The 17980-nt window shown below is 31.5% G+C and overlaps 1 protein-coding gene across 6 annotated transcripts in view; it reads left to right on the top strand.

Annotated features, from left to right (window-relative positions):
• Positions 1 to 15796, top strand: part of LOC143245294 (glucose transporter type 1-like) — a 582725-nt gene extending 566929 nt beyond the window's left edge. For all 6 annotated transcript variants that reach the window (XM_076491476.1, XM_076491479.1, XM_076491478.1 and 3 more), the window contains 8 exons: positions 1343 to 1450; positions 2411 to 2499; positions 4040 to 4138; positions 7787 to 7999; positions 8679 to 8754; positions 9708 to 9835; positions 10898 to 11123; positions 14420 to 15796. In XM_076491476.1, coding sequence (XP_076347591.1) covers positions 1343 to 1450; positions 2411 to 2499; positions 4040 to 4138; positions 7787 to 7999; positions 8679 to 8754; positions 9708 to 9835; positions 10898 to 11123; positions 14420 to 14475 — 995 coding nt within the window. In that variant the 3' untranslated portion in view covers positions 14476 to 15796. The remainder of the gene's footprint in view (positions 1 to 1342; positions 1451 to 2410; positions 2500 to 4039; positions 4139 to 7786; positions 8000 to 8678; positions 8755 to 9707; positions 9836 to 10897; positions 11124 to 14419) is intronic.
• The last annotated feature ends 2184 nt before the right edge of the window (positions 15797 to 17980 follow it).

Genomic DNA, 17980 nt, shown 5'->3' with positions numbered 1-17980 from the left:
CACCAACATCAAGTCTGTAATATTGGCAATAGATGTTAATATTAAATGTAATAGATTGTAGGTTCCATCACTAGTTGGTGTATAAAAGTGTCCTGAACAGTTTCTAAAAACATGTACTCCTTTACTGTCAGACTAGAATCAATGTCCCTAATATTAAAATCTCCCAAAACAACATTTTTTTCAGCTACCATTTTAATTCCATTATACAGTTTCCTTTAACATCCACATTTTGGCCTGGTGTTCTATAACAAATCTCAGTTTGAAGACTTTTTTCTTTATATGTAATAACACTAACCTAAACTGACTCAAACTTATTAACATTTCCTTCAACATGCTCAACCTCAACAGGATGTGCTCCCCACATGTAAAACTATTCCTTCCTATTTTTCCCGTACAGTTTACTATCTCTGGTTAATAATCTCTAGCCTGGTATTTCAGAAATTTTCTCTTATCAAAACTGTTCAAATCCAACCAAGTCTCAGTGATATCCAGTTTCCAAAAATGCTTTCAGTTCATCAATTTTAGTATTACAATAGTAACAATTAATCCATTACAGCAAGATTCTGTATCTAAAATCTTTAACATTTCCATTTGTTTTTCATAAATGTGACATAGGATGATTTTAATATATTTTTCTAAGAATCATTGTAGTGCTGAAATTTTGGTCGTTTAAAAACCCAGATGAAATGTAATGCAATTCCATATAAAAGCATTTTTGTTTAGACACACTGAGCTACATTCACTTGAGGTATTCCATTTATATACTTCAAAAAGTGTCAGCTTCTTTTATAGTTTTGTAAGTTTGCACTCTTGATTATATGTTCATTTTCCTCTTCTTTTTTTGTAAAATTGTATTGTAAAGATGTAGTAACATACAGAATCATTCAAGAGAAAGGATAGAATATTTGGTTAAAATTATTTAAAATAACATGCATGTTATTAAAAAAAAAACTACTTATGTTGTTTCTTTTGTTTTGTGCATTCTTAGTATATCTTCATGCAGCCCAGCATGGCCAGGTGGGCTAAGGCATCAGACTCATAATCCGAGGGTCGCGGGTTCGAATCCTCCTCGCACCAAACATGACCGCCCTTTCAGCCGTGTGGGCATTATAATGTGATGATCAATCCTACTACTCATTGATAAAAGAGTAGCCCAAGAGATGATGATGGATGGTGATGACTAGCTGCCTTCCCTCTGATCTTACACTGCTAAATTAGGGATGGCTAGTGCAGATAGCCCCATGCAACTTTGCGCGAAATTCAAAAACAAATAAACAAAAACAATATCTTCACACAAGTTATTTTTGAATTCAAACACATTCGAATTTCATATTTATTACAGCGATAGCAATCATTCCGGCCATTCTACAACTGTGTTTGCTACCACTTTGTCCTGAGAGTCCTCGGTACTTGCTCATTTCTAAACAAGAGGAATCCCTTGCAAGGGAAGGTATGAACTTCACTTATTAGTTTAGAAATACTGTATTTAAACAAAACTTGTTTTATAATTACCTTCTCAGTATCCAAGAAAGCTACAACCATAAATAATTACATATGATTTATAGCAGTTAAACAAAAAAAAACACCTGAACATTCAAAACTGTTAGTACTTAGAAACTCCAGTATTATGTGCAATGTGATGTACATGCAGACCTCCTGTAATACTCTTAAGTTTTTCCATAAAATAATGTGAACCATAAACTAAGAAATCAAATGATAGATTAAGCCACTATGTAATATTTTCTTCACTGAAATTTATATTTTGGTAAAGGAAGGATATCAGCAAATGGGAACATTGTTGCTTATGGTGGAGTATACATTTAATGTATTATTTCAACCAGCTGTTGTAAAAACAGTATTTCATAAGATAATTTTCATTAAGAAGGAAATGTGTAAGCAGTTTAGTTCTAGGTTATGAATTACCTGAGTCATTGTATTTAGTAAGCACTGAGATAAGAGACGTTACTCGGGTTTATACAAAATGTGACCAGTCAACACTGCTAAACTACAGGGAAGTCCACTTATCCCCAAATTACTGGATCAGCTTTGGTTGTTTCAACTTCAGTCCAAAATACATCCAGGAAAACAAAACATTTTGAAGGGTGGACAAATGTTATTACTGATCATGCATGTTTTTATTTTAGTATTAATTGTGAATAATATTTAGTATCAGTTTAATTATAATTCTTTTTTTTGACTGTTTAATATGTAAATAAAGTAGCCCTTAATTAACTAATGAATTGAACTCATAGTTAGCCTAATATCATTTGACAAATGACCTCTGAATTTCTTATATGCTATAGCTTTAACATCTTGCACTTTTCTACACAAAAAGATGTTTGTAAAAATATACCCTCTAGAAAAAAAAAACAAAAACAAATCTAACAAACTTTTTATTGAAATTCGATAGGGTTGATTTGTCTAAGGAAATCAAGCAACGTTGAAGAAGATATTGAAGAAATGAGAGCCGAAGAAAGAACAAATCAACATGAAGTTAAGGTATTTTTTATTTTAACCACTAGGTGTTACATGTAACCACCAATAATTATTAATTTATATTTCTTTTACTGCAATTACTATTAATTGCATCTGTTCAAGGGATAACGTTACATATAGATTAATTAAAACTACGATGCTCAGTGGGTGACAGTATGGTACTCATTTTTCTAATGTGAACAACTATTAAACTTACAAAGTGCTAGGCCTATTTTACTCATTTTTCTAATGTGAACAACTATTAAACTTACAAAGTGCTAGGCCTATTTTAGAGCAGACTTGCACTATACTAGTTATACTATTCATTTTATAGGTTTCTTTGGAATGAAGTACCATTCTTCACGGGATGTTCATATCATAACACATGTACATGTTTGTGTAAAAAGATCAATAATTTATTTATCTTATGTTTGAAAATCTTTTTTTTTTTAATGTGTTAAGTATTATTTGATAGACCCATTTAATGGTAATGCATAATGTTTTGCAGTTGGTTCCTTCCTTCTCTTAGATTGAGAACTAACATGCTAACTATGCAAAAAGTCTTTCTTTCTTGTTGGCCAAACCTGGCCAGGATGTTAAGGTTCTCTTACAGTACTCTGATGGTCATGGGTTTGAATTCCTGTCACACCAAATATGCTTGCTCTTTCAGCTATGAGGGCATTATAATATGATGGTCAATCCCACTGTTAATTGGTAAAGAGTAGCCCAACAGTTGGCAGTGGATGGTGGTGATTAGCTGCCTTCCATCTAGTCTTACACTGGTAAATTAGGGATGGCTAGTGCAGATAGCCCTTGTGTAGCTTTGCACAAAATTCAAAGCAAAACAAATTTTCTTTCTCTCCACATTGTGTTAAAGGAATAAGTGAAGGAGTTTTCCTTAAGATGTCTCTTTTTCTCCACATGATGTTGAGAGACAAAGTAAAGAAATATTCATTAAGGTTTTTTTTTCTCTTCATATGATGTTGAGGGAACAAATGTATAAGTACATCTTAGAATGTTTTTTTTTCTCTTCTCATGATAGTGAGTAAATAATTACAGATATATTTGTGTCTTTAGAAGCTAATTCAGTCTGTACCTGGTTATACATTAACTGGTGAAACCACTGTTGTAATAAATGAAATATCAAATACTTTGGCCATCCCTACATATGGAGTCTATCAAATCCATGATATCTGTGAAAAGTACAATTATTTTTGTTTTTCTCAAAGCAAAAGTACAGAAGAATGACTAACAGTCATTCATTTTTCTCCAGATTATGGCAAGATAAGAAATACAAATGTATTCCTTAGGGTCTTTCTGTTTTTCCACTTGGCAAAATGAGCAAATAAGTACTTGTTAAGTTTTTATATTTCTATATCCAGATGTTAATGATGAATAAAGTTAAAAGAAAAGACAATTATTGTTTATGGTGTTTGTTCTCTTCCAGGTAATAGTGATGAAGTAATAATAATATAGCCTATAAAATATTTTTCATTCTCACTGAATGATAATGATCAAAGTAATACAGTAATATTCATTTGTTAAGATATTTATTTCTCTACAGATCACAATGATGGAATTAGTGCAGAATAAAACACTACAGGTACCATTAATCATTGGTATTGTCATTCAACTTTCACAACAACTTTCAGGAATAAATGCAGTAAGTTAAAGCTTTCTCAATTTATTTGTTGTTGACGAATCTCTTCCTCTAGTATGATCCTTGGTGCCACAACTCTTAATTAATTTATATTGAAATTTCTTTTAATGAAAATGGCAATCTGAATGTTGGGTGAATACATATAAGTATTGAAACCTTAAGAAATACCAGTATAAGTAAATTTATATTTATGTGTACTGATTTATTTTGAGAACCTAATCTGTAATTGGTTTGGTTAAATGGTCTGTTTTTGTTAACTTTATTTTATTTGTTGTCAGAAAAGTTGATCTTTCTTCCTTCATAATCTAAAATGACAACTTTAGACTTTGTAACCATAAAACTATTAAAAGGATCATTGAGTTATTCCCTCTGACACTGTCAAGAACACTTTCACACATATTTTTTATAAATTTATTTCAGGTAGTGTTTTTAAACTTTATATGGTTATATCTTTGGATGATGATGTATTCTGGAGATTTAAAGTTGCTGATTCGAGAATACTGGGCAGTTGAGATTTTCTTGTTCAAACTTAGTGTAGTTAAAGTGTATGTGTCATCACTGAAGTTTTGCACTAAATTACTAACATCAAATAAATAAATTATAATTAATTTTCCTTGGTATTTTGTAATATCTTGCATGATTTATAATGTTTATATTTGAATGTGACATTAAATGTACAAACTAACATTTAAAGAAATACTACATGCCGATCACACAATAGCCTACAAGTTACTCTTTCAAGTGATGTACCCTTGTGCTTTTCATATCTCATCCAATATCTTCATAAAAAAGCTACTTAATAGCACTAGTTGCATGCTGTAAAGTTACATTCTGACAATGTATACAAAACGTAATGTCATTACGTAGTTACTACGCAATAGAACAATGTTATGAAGCTACGTTAATAGTAAGTATGCACAATGCATTATTGGGGCATTACCAAACCAATACCCTGTTACTGCATAGTAAATACACAGTGTGTATATGGGCTAGGTTTACACTAATAGAGCTGTTGTCGTACAAATTACATCACAGTATTTTGAAATAAAATTTCTGGTCACTTTGATTTATCATAAAAATGTGCATAACACAATATCAAAAATATTAGAATCTAAACAGAGTTAGAAGAAAGAACCAAACTTGAATCTTCTGAAAAGAATATATCAACTTTTAAATAAAATACAAAATTACGTTACATCAACAATAGTAACTCAGGTATCATTAAATTTTACATCACCTGAAGAACTGTGAATAGCTTGTTATGCTCTAGTTTTGGTAATGGCATACAAATAGCAAGTTAACAATTCAACAAACTGTTAAAAAATGAACAGCATTAACTTTATACACTATTATTACCGTGGCATCCTGAGGGTAAAGACCCATCATGAGTCAATGGTTAGCTTACAGACTTATAATGTCAAATCTGAGTTTAATTCCCAAGAGTGGGTGATGAGAGAACAGATAGATAACCTTTTGTGTGTCATTTCACTTTTTTTAAAAAACTATGCAATTTGGGGTACTGTTTGACACTTTTAATATTCCAGACACACTTAATAACTGTTACATAGATACACAGGTTGTCTTCACATGTATTTACTGTGATTTCTCTCTAGGATGGCTATTCAGAGATCTTGCTATAATTTTCTGATCTTTCATTCATAAAAGTGGTGAAAGAAATTCTCCAAAATATTAAATAATTCTTATATGTATATAATTCCAGTTTTCTTCTGGAACACTCATGATAGCAGTTTTGCGTAGTACTGATTTTCACGAGATTTATAACTAATATTCATGGTTATATCTTACACCAACTGCTACAAATATCTGCAAACTTTATAACTTTTATAAAACACGTTTACAATATTATTATATTATATACAATTAAAGTTTTAGTATTGTGGTGTTTCTGGTTTTATTTAACCCAGTGTGCACTTGCAGGGGCCAAAGTGTCATTCAACAAGAAATTAGGCATTTGATGTGAGAATTATCAGTGTTTGAAGTTGTTGATTTCTCAACAGTTTATGTCAGAGTCGAGAAAAAACCAGGATGCTAAAAAACTTTAAGTGAACATTTATGAGGGTGTAATTATTCAAATGTAGTAAGATTCATTTTGACTTCTCACAGACATGTCTTTCAATATTGAAACTTCAGTAACACATCTGTTTTCTAATGTACAAGAGACTTGTAGTATTCACTAAAAGTTTCACACTTTATAAATTTAGAACCTTACTTAACATCATTTCTCTAATATGGAGTCAGTCCTTTTGATTAAACCTTGTACACACTCAGTTGAGCACTGATACACTTAGTCCAATTTTATATACACCTGCAAGATGTTCAATGAGTCTTGTGACAGAACAACGTGTACATGGTGATTAATTAAACCTTTGTTTTCAGACACAGCATAGTGACTCAAATGGTGACTCCAAGATTCTTCTTTAGTGTTTTTTTTTCAGATACAAACTTTTAGCTCGTAGATCTATCGTCTCTTGACCGATCTAAGGTCTAATTATAGTTTTGGACTCAAGAGATGAAGCCCTTTCGACTGATGTATTTGATTATGCCCAAGGTCTCATAAAATTTTCTAACCCTGGCTAAAAGAAATTTAATTTGAAGATAGACTAGTAGAGATCCTAATGTGTAATAAAATTAACCTACGATGGTATCGCTAGTGCACAAAAACATAGCTACTAAAAAGGGTAATAAAGGTCTCATAGATTATTCTGGTCCTGCCTAAAAGAATTTCATGTGCTGTAGCTAGTGAAGATTCATCTTGTTTCACAATTTAGTAAGCTGGAATCAAGTATTAATAACATAAACACCAAACTGTCACATTTATGTGTAAAGTCTTGATTGATTAGATATAAAATAACAGTGTGCAAATGTGTAACATGTTGGAGGACAAAGGTTATCTTTACGTCTTGCAACTTTACATTATCCAATTAAAGAAGAGAGAGTATATGTGATCTTCCACTTGATGGTATTCCAGTGAGAGATAACCTTTCACTAAACATTTTTACCTTTAGATGATTTGTAAATATGTCACAATTACCATATAAATATAAGTTTAATATTCTAGTGCCTGTAGGAACCATAAGTGCCAAGCAAGCATTTTAGTTTGAACATATTCTCAGCTATAAGATATTTTATTAACAATTTCAGAAGACTTCTGATAACTTGTTAATAGATTCTGTATGTTACATCAGTGAAAATCATTTTGGGTCTTTCCCAACTATGGAGTTCTGATAAAAAATAATTTCCTTTGTTCTTTATTTTTCCTTAATTATCATAAAAAATATATAGTTTTCAGAAATTAATGGAAGCATACAGTTTTGAACTATAATATACTATTTTTAATGAATATACAAATATACTTATTGTTTTCAGCGTATAAATAGTTGTAATAAAGCTTCCATGAAAGTAGCATCAACACAAAATGTCAAATCTTTTTTTTTTACTTACAACTGCTTCGTAGCTTCCATGAAAGTAGCATCAACACAAAATGTCAAATCTTTTTTTTTTTACTTACAACTGCTTCGTAGATTTCTTCTTAAGATATTTAAATTTCTCCAGCTAGAATGAGAGAGATAAATATTGTAACAGTAACCATATTTTCTTCTATACATAATTAACCTTTAAATTTGTTTGCAGGTTTTCTATTATTCGACGGGCCTTTTTATGTCAGCAGAGCTCTCCGAAAAAACATCGAGGTATGCCACCATTGGTGTGGGGGCAGTGATGGTGGTAATGACACTTGTGTCTATACCATTAATGGACCGGGCAGGAAGACGAACATTACACTTGTATGGTCTAGGTGGCATGTTCATCTTTAGTATCTTTATCACAATCTCCTTACTTGTAAAGGTACATCTTGCTTACAGTAAACCTATGGTTTATGTCAGAAATTTTAAATAATGCTTACATGCAAATAATCAAATGAAAGAAATAACTATGTAGGACAGGACTGCAAACAGGTGATTTTCAAAGCAAACCCCCTAAATTACACCCATCCCCAAAAATGAAGGAGAAAAAGAACAACTGACTGGTTGTTTGGAATTTAGCACAAAACTATACAGTGGGCTGTCTCTGCTCTGCCCACCACGAGTGTCAAAACCCAAGTTATAATGGTGTGAGTCTGCAGACATAACCCTTTGCCACTGGGGGCTGGGATAAAAACCAAAGAAATTTTTTCTAAACGTGCAAAATATGTATGTTATACATTTTTATTTTATATTGTACATATATATATATTTTAAGTATTATGTTTTACTGATTTTAATGCATTTTTACTGTGGTGTTTCTCCCATTGAAACTGTTAAAAATAAATAAAATTCCATATTTCCAGAAAGGAAAAAGAATACCTAAATTGTTTAATTTTATATTAAGTGGAATGCTAGGAGTGGCAATGTTTATTGTTCTTTTTTTGAGGGGGTGGTTGTAAAAATTATAAATATATATATATATAAATCTAATTATTTATATTTTATACATTTCATTAATTAAATATGAATCTGATATATTCTTTGTTTTATTTCTTCTATAGTTTCTGTACCACTGGGTAACATACCTCAGTGTAGTTAGTACACTTGGTTATGTTGTCTTCTTTGCCATTGGTCCAGGTAAGAGGCTATTCTTTTTTTTGTAAGTATTCAAGTCTATTGCATCTATTGATAACAGTTTCTTGTGTATTCAATTATTTGTCAACTTGTTTCATATGTTAGAGGAATTTAATAATATTAAAATAAGGTTAAATTTACAAACTAAGAAATTAATCATTAACTCATTTCATATGTGAAATGAATTTGATCAAATGATGAAAAGATTATATTTATAACCTAGGCAATACAAATATAACTCGCTAACATTTATTCCATCAACTTGACAATGCTAATGTTAAATAAAAAGAAACATGAATGAAACTTGAAAAATTCGTCAACAGCTTAGGACAATAGATTTGTACATGTGAGTTTTGTCATAAATCACAGTAGTTAAGTATACACTTATTTACTGGATGAAACAAACAAGCTTAGAATGTGGATTGGTGTTAATAGAAGTAGACAAAGTTAATATGTAGCAGTTACATGTATCTATCTTAATTTTTAATAGAAACTACTGATAGGGGGTTGAAAATGTTAAGTCTTATTTTGCTCGTGGTTAGAAGATATTTTAATTATACGAGTTATGAATTTTAGGTAAAATCAGACACATATTTACAAGCGACCTAAATATTTTTTTATATAACTAAAATTTTACGAGTTTATTTGAAGACTTTAGTTTTTGCTATAGAATCTTTAATTCATTCTCTGTGTTTTGTTAATCCATGTTCTAACATTCCTGATACTTCCATTATCAACATTAGCTCCACCTACAGTTTTATTTGCCACAGTGGTCTGTAGTGTGAGATATTATGTACCTTACTGCATTCTAATCTTTTATTGTTTTACGCATTGACTTGTTTCGCTTCCTGGTATCTCCCCAATGTTTGAATTATTGACTCTGTTTTTTATTTTCTGTCTCTCTTTTTTTATCTTCAGTGTAAAATGCTTCTTGCAGTACATTTATTTTCCACTAGGGTCCATTCCATGGATGATCACAGCAGAACTGTTTTCCCAAGGCCCAAGACCAGCAGCAATGAGTATAGCTGTTTTAGTCAACTGGTTTGCTAACTTTGTGGTTGGTCTTGTATTTCCTCTGATGCAGGTATGATACTTCTAAACTGTATTTCTTAAATACCTTTGTTCACTATAAGACTCATTGAACATTTTACCTTTTCCTGAAAGTGTTGCAAAAACAATTAATACATATTTAATGAACTATATCAGTGATTAACACACACATAATAATTTAAATCATTCTGACTGTTATTTTTTTTTTAAGTTGAACAATTAGAAAATAATTATCCTTAAAACACTAGACTAAACCACATGTCCTGGTTTTAAGTCCTAGTCAGGGTGAAGGCTTATCACTTGAACACTAGACTAGACCTGGTTTCAAGTCATGTATATTTGCATCCAGCGAGGAGTGTTATTAAGTGATTACTTCAGTAATGCAATGTCAAAATCATTGTCATTGTTTTCCTCTATTTATATTATATTCTTTGGAACAAGGATCTGAACCTGCACTCGTTTATCATGTACTGGAATAACTATAAAATTCCATTCAAATAATCATTTTCTATTGCTCTTATTTACTACAAAAAACTGAACTTGAAATAAAGCTATCACTAGTTCACTTCGGAGCGAGGGTGTATGAATACAAAATCTTTTGTTCACTCAGTATTTTATCCTCTATCGTTTATTTACCCCTCAGTGGCCCAGCTATAGGTTTGCAGACTTATAACACTAGAAACTTGATTTCAGTACCTACATATGGTGGGCACAGCACTGACAGCCCATTGTGTAGCTTTGTGCTTAATTACAAATAGATAGTATTTTATAAGAATACTAGCCCCCAACTCTGTGCAAGAAGCATGTTAGACCTTAAACCGTTCGAACGGCCTACACTAATCAAGTGATTACTGTTAGTATTGAGTTTCTTTCAAGCATTATATTTCATTTAACATTTCACTAAACATGACAATTAACTGTTTACTGAAGAATTATCTGTTTAAAATTTAATTGTTTATAACTGGCTTATTATTTGATTTTCATTTTGGTAAATACCCCACACCTATTTAATGTCATCTATAGGACAGCTGTTTGTTTCTTTCTGTAATAACTTTTTTCCCATTGGTCAGTAATTAAAGATATGTTTGAATTTCAGCAAGGTCTCAACGATTACACTTTCCTTCCATTTACTGCTCTTCTTGCAATTTTTTGGACCTTCACGTACAAGAAAGTTCCTGAAACAAAAAATAAGACATTTGAAGAGATTTCGGCTCTGTTTAGACAAGACGAGATTATCAGTGCTAATGGCATGAACATACACGTAGCGAGAAGATATGTTCCAGCTAGAGGGCCAATTGTGGATGAGAAATCTATTGAGTCATGTAAGAACAAACCAAATGTCACCCATCATTTTACTATGCTAAGTCCACACTTGGCTAAAAATGAATTAAAAATTCTGTGTTCTTATAGTGGACTTTTAACATAATCAGTGTTAAAGTTAGAATTTAAAAATATGGAATTACTGATAGTGTAAATACAAAGCAACAAATTGGAAACTTTTTCATTACTCTGAAAAATTATGGAGTAAAGAAACATGAAAAGAAAAAATAAGAAAATCAACCCAAAATTTCTATTGTTGTTCAGAATAAAATTTAAAATAATTTGAATCAAAATCCTGCAACGACAAACATGTAATTGTTACTAAACCTAATATGAGAGGTTTTATTCATTTTGACATTACTTATGACCATATTCAAGGCAAAAATCAATCCCACCCTTTACAAATTGGTTGCAGAATTTTACTGAATATGGTTCCTAGAGTCATCAATGATTTATTCCCAAACTTTACCTGTTTTTTTTCTAACAATATTTAATGTAATACCTTGCATTATTACTCCAGAAATGATTGTCTTTGTTTTTATACTGTTTAATACATCTGTGGTTCATGTATTGCCTCATATTGAGTTATTTTATTGTTTAATACAATACTCATTTTAAAGAACTCACCAAAATATTGGGTGAAATCCCTTATTTTCTACCTTGAGCTCATAGGCAACTTGGTAGATAAACGATTTAGAAAAATATGATATAGAGAAAGGAAGTCAATTAGTAATTCTAAGGTTACCCGTAGAATGAACGTGAAAAGTATAAATTATCCAAACTTTAAAAAATTAAAGTTTTTGAATCCAATTTGTAAATAACTGTTAAACTAACATTACCTGACATCCAGATATTATTATAATTTGTTATCCTAAATTACATCTGCTTGGCATTAAAGTCAGTGATGGACTTTGTGATATATCACTTTATTATGATCATGTCATGCACAGTGCAATAAAGAAACTGTTACAATAATTTTTCACTGTAATGTCACAGGTACTCTTGTTTCCTTCATAAAAACAGGTGACTTAATATTCTGCTTATAACCCTACAATAATTCATGGTTAAATTGGGATTTTAAGAGTGTGGACCTTGTTGTTGTGACCCTCTTTGACTTTCCAATCTTAAGAACCAGGAATGCTCCCGGCTTGAATCCTTGAGAGAAGGAACATTGTGTTCCCGACCAGTTTAACTCCTGAACTTATCTGTGGGTTAAAACTTAAAATCGTTGTTTTATTTTACTTCATTCATATTGCTGATGCATTTCAGTTTCACAAGTTTGTTCACAGTCTTAATTCAAAACACTACCGAAACAAGGAAGCATTGGACAAGTGTGTGCAAACAGGATCAGAAGAACCATAATGTGATAAACTGCTACACTGTAAAATACATACCTGACATTAATAATACTGCAGTTGGAAGTTATATATTCCTCACTGTTGGCTTGCAGTTTGTCATGATCGTGTCATAATAAACATCGTTGTAGCATAACTAAAAACCTAGAATGTATGTACAAGAAAAACCGAGTTTAGTATAAATATGTTTTGGTTATTACAGACTCCCTCTACAGTGTTGGTCAGTTGGAATAATTTTGTATCGAAAGTTAAGTATTGGTGTTCTTTATATAGCTGTGTCATCTTTATATTCTTCTTTGGATTCCTTTGGACACAGCCATCCCTACATTGTTTTACATTTTAAAAATGTATTTTTATTCCTTGTATAAATTAGTATTTATCATGGTTATGATAATAGATCTTTACATATATTGAAGATCATATAAGAGACAGTAATATTTTATGACATTTCTTTTATAAACTTGGGTGAAAATATAGGAAAATACTGAAAATATTTTTCATTGCTACTTGAGACAGTTTCTCACGTAATTCTTTGGACTGCAATTTTTTTTGCATCACTTTACAAATGACACATGATTAATTTCTTAAACAGCTTATTTCTGCAATATTGTTTGCAGTGTATAGTTTAATTTATGTATTTTTAATATTTTATGTGCACACTAGAGGGGTTACGTACCAGCCAGAGCACAGGCTGCCATCCCTCCAGTTGTGAAGTCCTTACACCACACATTTATCATAATGTTGTTCTTAATTCTGAACTACAGAATACAGTAACCATTTCTATTTTTTGTTTATTAATGTTAGTTATTATTTTTACCACCAGATGCCCAGCATGAATAAGATGATTTCAATAAGATTACTTCTATTTCTATTAAATCCTTGTGAATTTTAGCAATGCCTCTCATTTCTCCATTAATCTCCTTAGAATTATTCTAATACTAATGCCTAATTCAAGTTGATTTAAGTATAATCTCTTATTTCATACCTTACATACCTTAACGCATGCTTCACTTTTATAATTCCACCAGTTTTTCTTTGTTCTTGCTGTTGACTGGTATGACTTCTGTTCCACCTCTACTTGATGTTTCACTGACATCTTTTGGGGATCTTATGAGGTTGCCCAACAGCTGCATCCCACCAGTTAGGCTGTATACTTTCTTGTTGAATGATATGTCACTATCTCTTAGGGATACAGTTCCCCCCCCCCTTGTTCCCAGCAGCTCAGCAACAAGTCGAAGACTTATAATGCTGAAAACTGGGTTTCCACACCTGTGTCAGGCACAGCACAAAAAAAGGACATTGTGCAATTTCAAGCTTAACAACAAACGAAAACAAGGGAATATAGTTCGTTATCAGTTGAGTTTTCAAGTATCTTAAATAAAATTACCGTAATAACAGTTGCTTTTACTTTTAAATAACATTAAGAGTAAACTTGTGAAGATTATATTTTCTTTTGTTGTTGTTGTTTTTAATCTCAACCGGTTTCACTTTCTAGGTTCGTGCTTCAAATGCTACAAAAAAAAGTCAAATATTATTTTACATCATTATAAATATTTTAAGTTTAAATTTCCTATCTGTTTAGCACAGCATTTTTTTTATGTTTGACAGTGGCATAAGTAACACCAGACTTTATTTTCTGGATGCACAAACATACAGTCACCTGCAACAAATACTATGTGTGTGCCAATTCAGTCTAATATCACATAGAAGATAACGTGTTATCTTAAGACTAGATTCACGAATTTCCTTAGAAATAATTGTACAATTTCAGTTGAAATTTACTTAACGAATGTTTCTAGTAATCGAACTTTATTCCAAAGTTTAAATATTTACTATCTTACCGATTGCCAGAATATTAAAACAGTAAGTTTATTAATTAATAAGATGAATTTCGCTTCTGTTGTATCAAAGTTTTAAACTAACTAAAATGCTTCGTTTCCCAGATGGCACCTTCTCACGTGTTGGTGGTGGACTACTGACTCAAGACCATCATCTTTAGACTACAATTTTTTCTTCTCTTCTTAGCAATATCTAGGAGACTTTCAAGCAATAGGAACATCTCGGCTTTGTCTCTACATCAATAAATCACCATGTGTTTAAGCTGTTTTTTGGTGACTTAATTATGCCTGTGTAAAATGCCTGGCTAATAGTCTGATTGTAGCTAGCCTGTGTAGTGTACTAAAACTGAACATCTCTATAGCTAAATTCAGGGTTCATATCTTGTGGCGATGGAAAAAAAATCCATCAAAGACAACATAAAACCTAAGTGCAGTGACACGTCTGCTTGTAGCTCGTAACTGCTTCGTCGAATTACTGTAATTTTATTAACTCTAAACAGCTAAATATTTTAATAATTTATTACGATTAGAAAGGTAGGATAAGAACAGAGCTTTCGTTACAAAAAGAAAAAAAAATATTAACTTTAATGTACCAAAACATTGTGGACAGTAAGTAATGTTTATTGTTCCGTTTAACATTTACAGCAAGCAGTTATATTGTTCCGATCAATCAATACATTCAGTAAATGTATTGTTACTGATACGTATACATGTATGTTTTGGAATATTTGCTTTCTGGAGATCTATTTGTACGGTGCTATGCCCTATGACACATTTCTTCGAATGGGCTCGGTGATTTCGTTTCATTTTTTTTTTTTTTTGATATTTTGTACAAAACCTAATGTTTAGGACCTAGTTTGAAAGTTAGTTTTATCGTTTAAAGAAAATACGCTGAGGTACTGCAGCGAATTATATGTACATACTTGTGATACAGTAATACATGTTAATGCGCGTAAAAGCCAAACAGTGTACGACTAAGTTAATTAGAAACATTATTTTTTAACGATGCATATGATAGCATGATACGTAAACAATGTAATGCGACAGTCACTTCTGAATTTAAAATACGTTTTCACATCGATTTAAAAATTAGTGTCGTATTTGAAGAGACAAAAAAAAACATATAAAAGGGACACCTGAGTTTTTCATCTATGATATTAAAATTAATTTTTTCTTCAGAAAGTTTTGTTTCACCGTTTTTCTCGCAAGGTGGCGTGTAGTAACACAGGATTTGACCGAAGATGACCCAGTTGTTAGTGTTTTAGGCCGCGACCCGTTGCCGTAAAAACGCGCTCCGCACTTTGATGCTGTGAGTACTTACAAGAATAACGTCCAGTTTTCACTATTAAATCTCACGTTCGTTGTGTAGCTACCTTCTGTAAGTCTACTACTTCAAAATTAGATATATCTGTGCACAGATAGCACTCATGTAGTTGCGTTATGCGAAATTCTAAAACTAATAAACACTTGTTTCCAGATCAACAACGCTAAAATCAGGGGTTCGATTCCCCTCGGTGGGCTCAGCAGATAGCCCCATGGGGCTTTGCCATAAGAAAACATACATACACTTTCAGATCAAACTAATGTCGTACCCTTCAAACACAAATGTTTACTTTAGAATAATCTTGCTTTAAGGAAGAAGTAGTGTCTATTCCCATCGAAATGTCGAACGTGCTGAATGGTCATCATTTTTGTTTTAAGTAGAATTGGAACTTTCTGGAAATCAACAAGTCAGTAACATAAATACTGTAGCTGATGGCTCAGTATCGTTAGCCGCTAACTTTGTGTATGCTGTATGCATTATTAACGCGACCAGCTAGTCACGTAGATAAAATATTATGGATATATGTTTCTGAGGCTGTACCCATCTTCACATACGAAGTATTGAAGCAGCTATTTGTGGTGAATTTGCTTCACCACAGAAGTAAATATATTATCCAATAACCGTTTCAAACCTTCTTATAGTTCGTAAAGTAAGAGGGTTACTTTTAATAAGCAAACCCTAAAATATTTTAGGAATGACCTGTTTCTTTCATGTTATCATAGATTCTGGAAAGTCAATATAACTATAGTTCAACAGATATTCTCTCTAATGAAAAGCATTAATTAATAAATATAACCTCTAGCTGATGCATGTCTAACAGAGTTCTATATGGTATGTAAGATGCGATTCAATGGTTAGCTTGAAGGCTTATTACGCTAACGTTGAGGGTTAAGACATCTGCAGTAGGCGCAGCGCAGATAGCTAAATGTGGAGCTTTGCGCTTAAGATTATACATACAAACATTCAGTATATTAATTTTTAAAATTTTATAAACCGTGCATTTATTTCTAAACAAATTGTATTACTCTGTTGTAAATTCAGTAATGACTGTTGCGCTTTAGTTATACTGAGGTGTAATTACGTCATGTTTCAATAGATAATTTGGTCAAGAAAAGTATCACTTCTCGAAGGTTTTGCCTTTTTCATAAAATCTTTACACGTTCTTGTGAAGAAAAGCGTATATTACTTGTTTGTTTACTCGTTAACCCTAACAGAAGTAGAATGCCATGTACTTATTTGCTTATAGGTAACTCTAGTGAAGTTGAAGAAAAGCGTCAATCATTTGTTTACACGTTAACCCTAATAGAAGTTGAAGATTATCTAGCATTTGTTTGTTTACATGTTAACCCTAACAGAAGTTGAGGAAGATAATATAGTATTTGTTTGTTTTTACGTTAACCTTAACAGAAATTGAGGAAGATAATGTAGTATTTGTTTGTTTTTACGTTAACCCTAACAGAAATTGAGGAAGATAATGTAGTATTTGTTTGTTTTTACGTTAACCCTAACAGAAGTTGAGGAAGATAATGTAGTATTTGTTTGTTTTTACGTTAACCCTAACAGAAGTTGAAGGAAAGCATAGAGTACTTGTTTATATACAGAACTTTCAATATTTATGCAAGATACTCAACTGAGTTTTCAGTTTCGAGAATATTTGTACGCAATATATATATATATATTTAAATCGTGCAATCACATGAGACTTTTATAAAGTTTGTTTTGAGTATTTGAAAATTTAGATTTTTTTTTAATTACAGTCATGGGAAACGTTAGTTTATTAGCTTTCTTAACATCGAGTTGAAAGTCGTCATTTTTTTTATTATTGTTAGGTATGCAGAAGTGTTTGACTTTGTGTGTGTTCGTAAGATACCAGTCAGAAAATTATTCGTCACTTTTTCTTCTGCTACAAACAGATGTTTATGATAATTATATTTTTCTAAATCGATTTTTATTCACGAAAATCTGTATTTTATCATTTCTCTGCAAAGTTTACAATCAGAAACCATCAAAGACGTTTAGATGTGAGGTTGTTTTACTGTTGACTTATAATTCAACATTTAAACTGGGTTTTCTTTCAACTGTATCATACGCATTAGACGGTCTGTTTGTAATTAAGATTTTTTATCAAGAACTGTGATTCCAGATAATATATTTGGATGAAACTCTTAGTTACGACTTCCAGTTTGTCGTTTTTGTTTGATAAACTTATCTGTGGTTTAATTACACAGTAAAATCAGATGAAATAAGTTGAAATTTGGTCTAAAGAGATTATATTAATGGAGTGTTGTGAAAATGATAAACACTTATTTATGTTTACTTGGCGAGCACTTACATTGTCTGTT

This window comes from Tachypleus tridentatus, chromosome 2 (genome assembly GCF_004210375.1).
Source record: "Tachypleus tridentatus isolate NWPU-2018 chromosome 2, ASM421037v1, whole genome shotgun sequence".
NCBI classification, from domain to species: Eukaryota; Metazoa; Arthropoda; class Merostomata; order Xiphosura; family Limulidae; genus Tachypleus; species Tachypleus tridentatus.
This window is presented reverse-complemented; position numbering and strand designations above follow the sequence as displayed.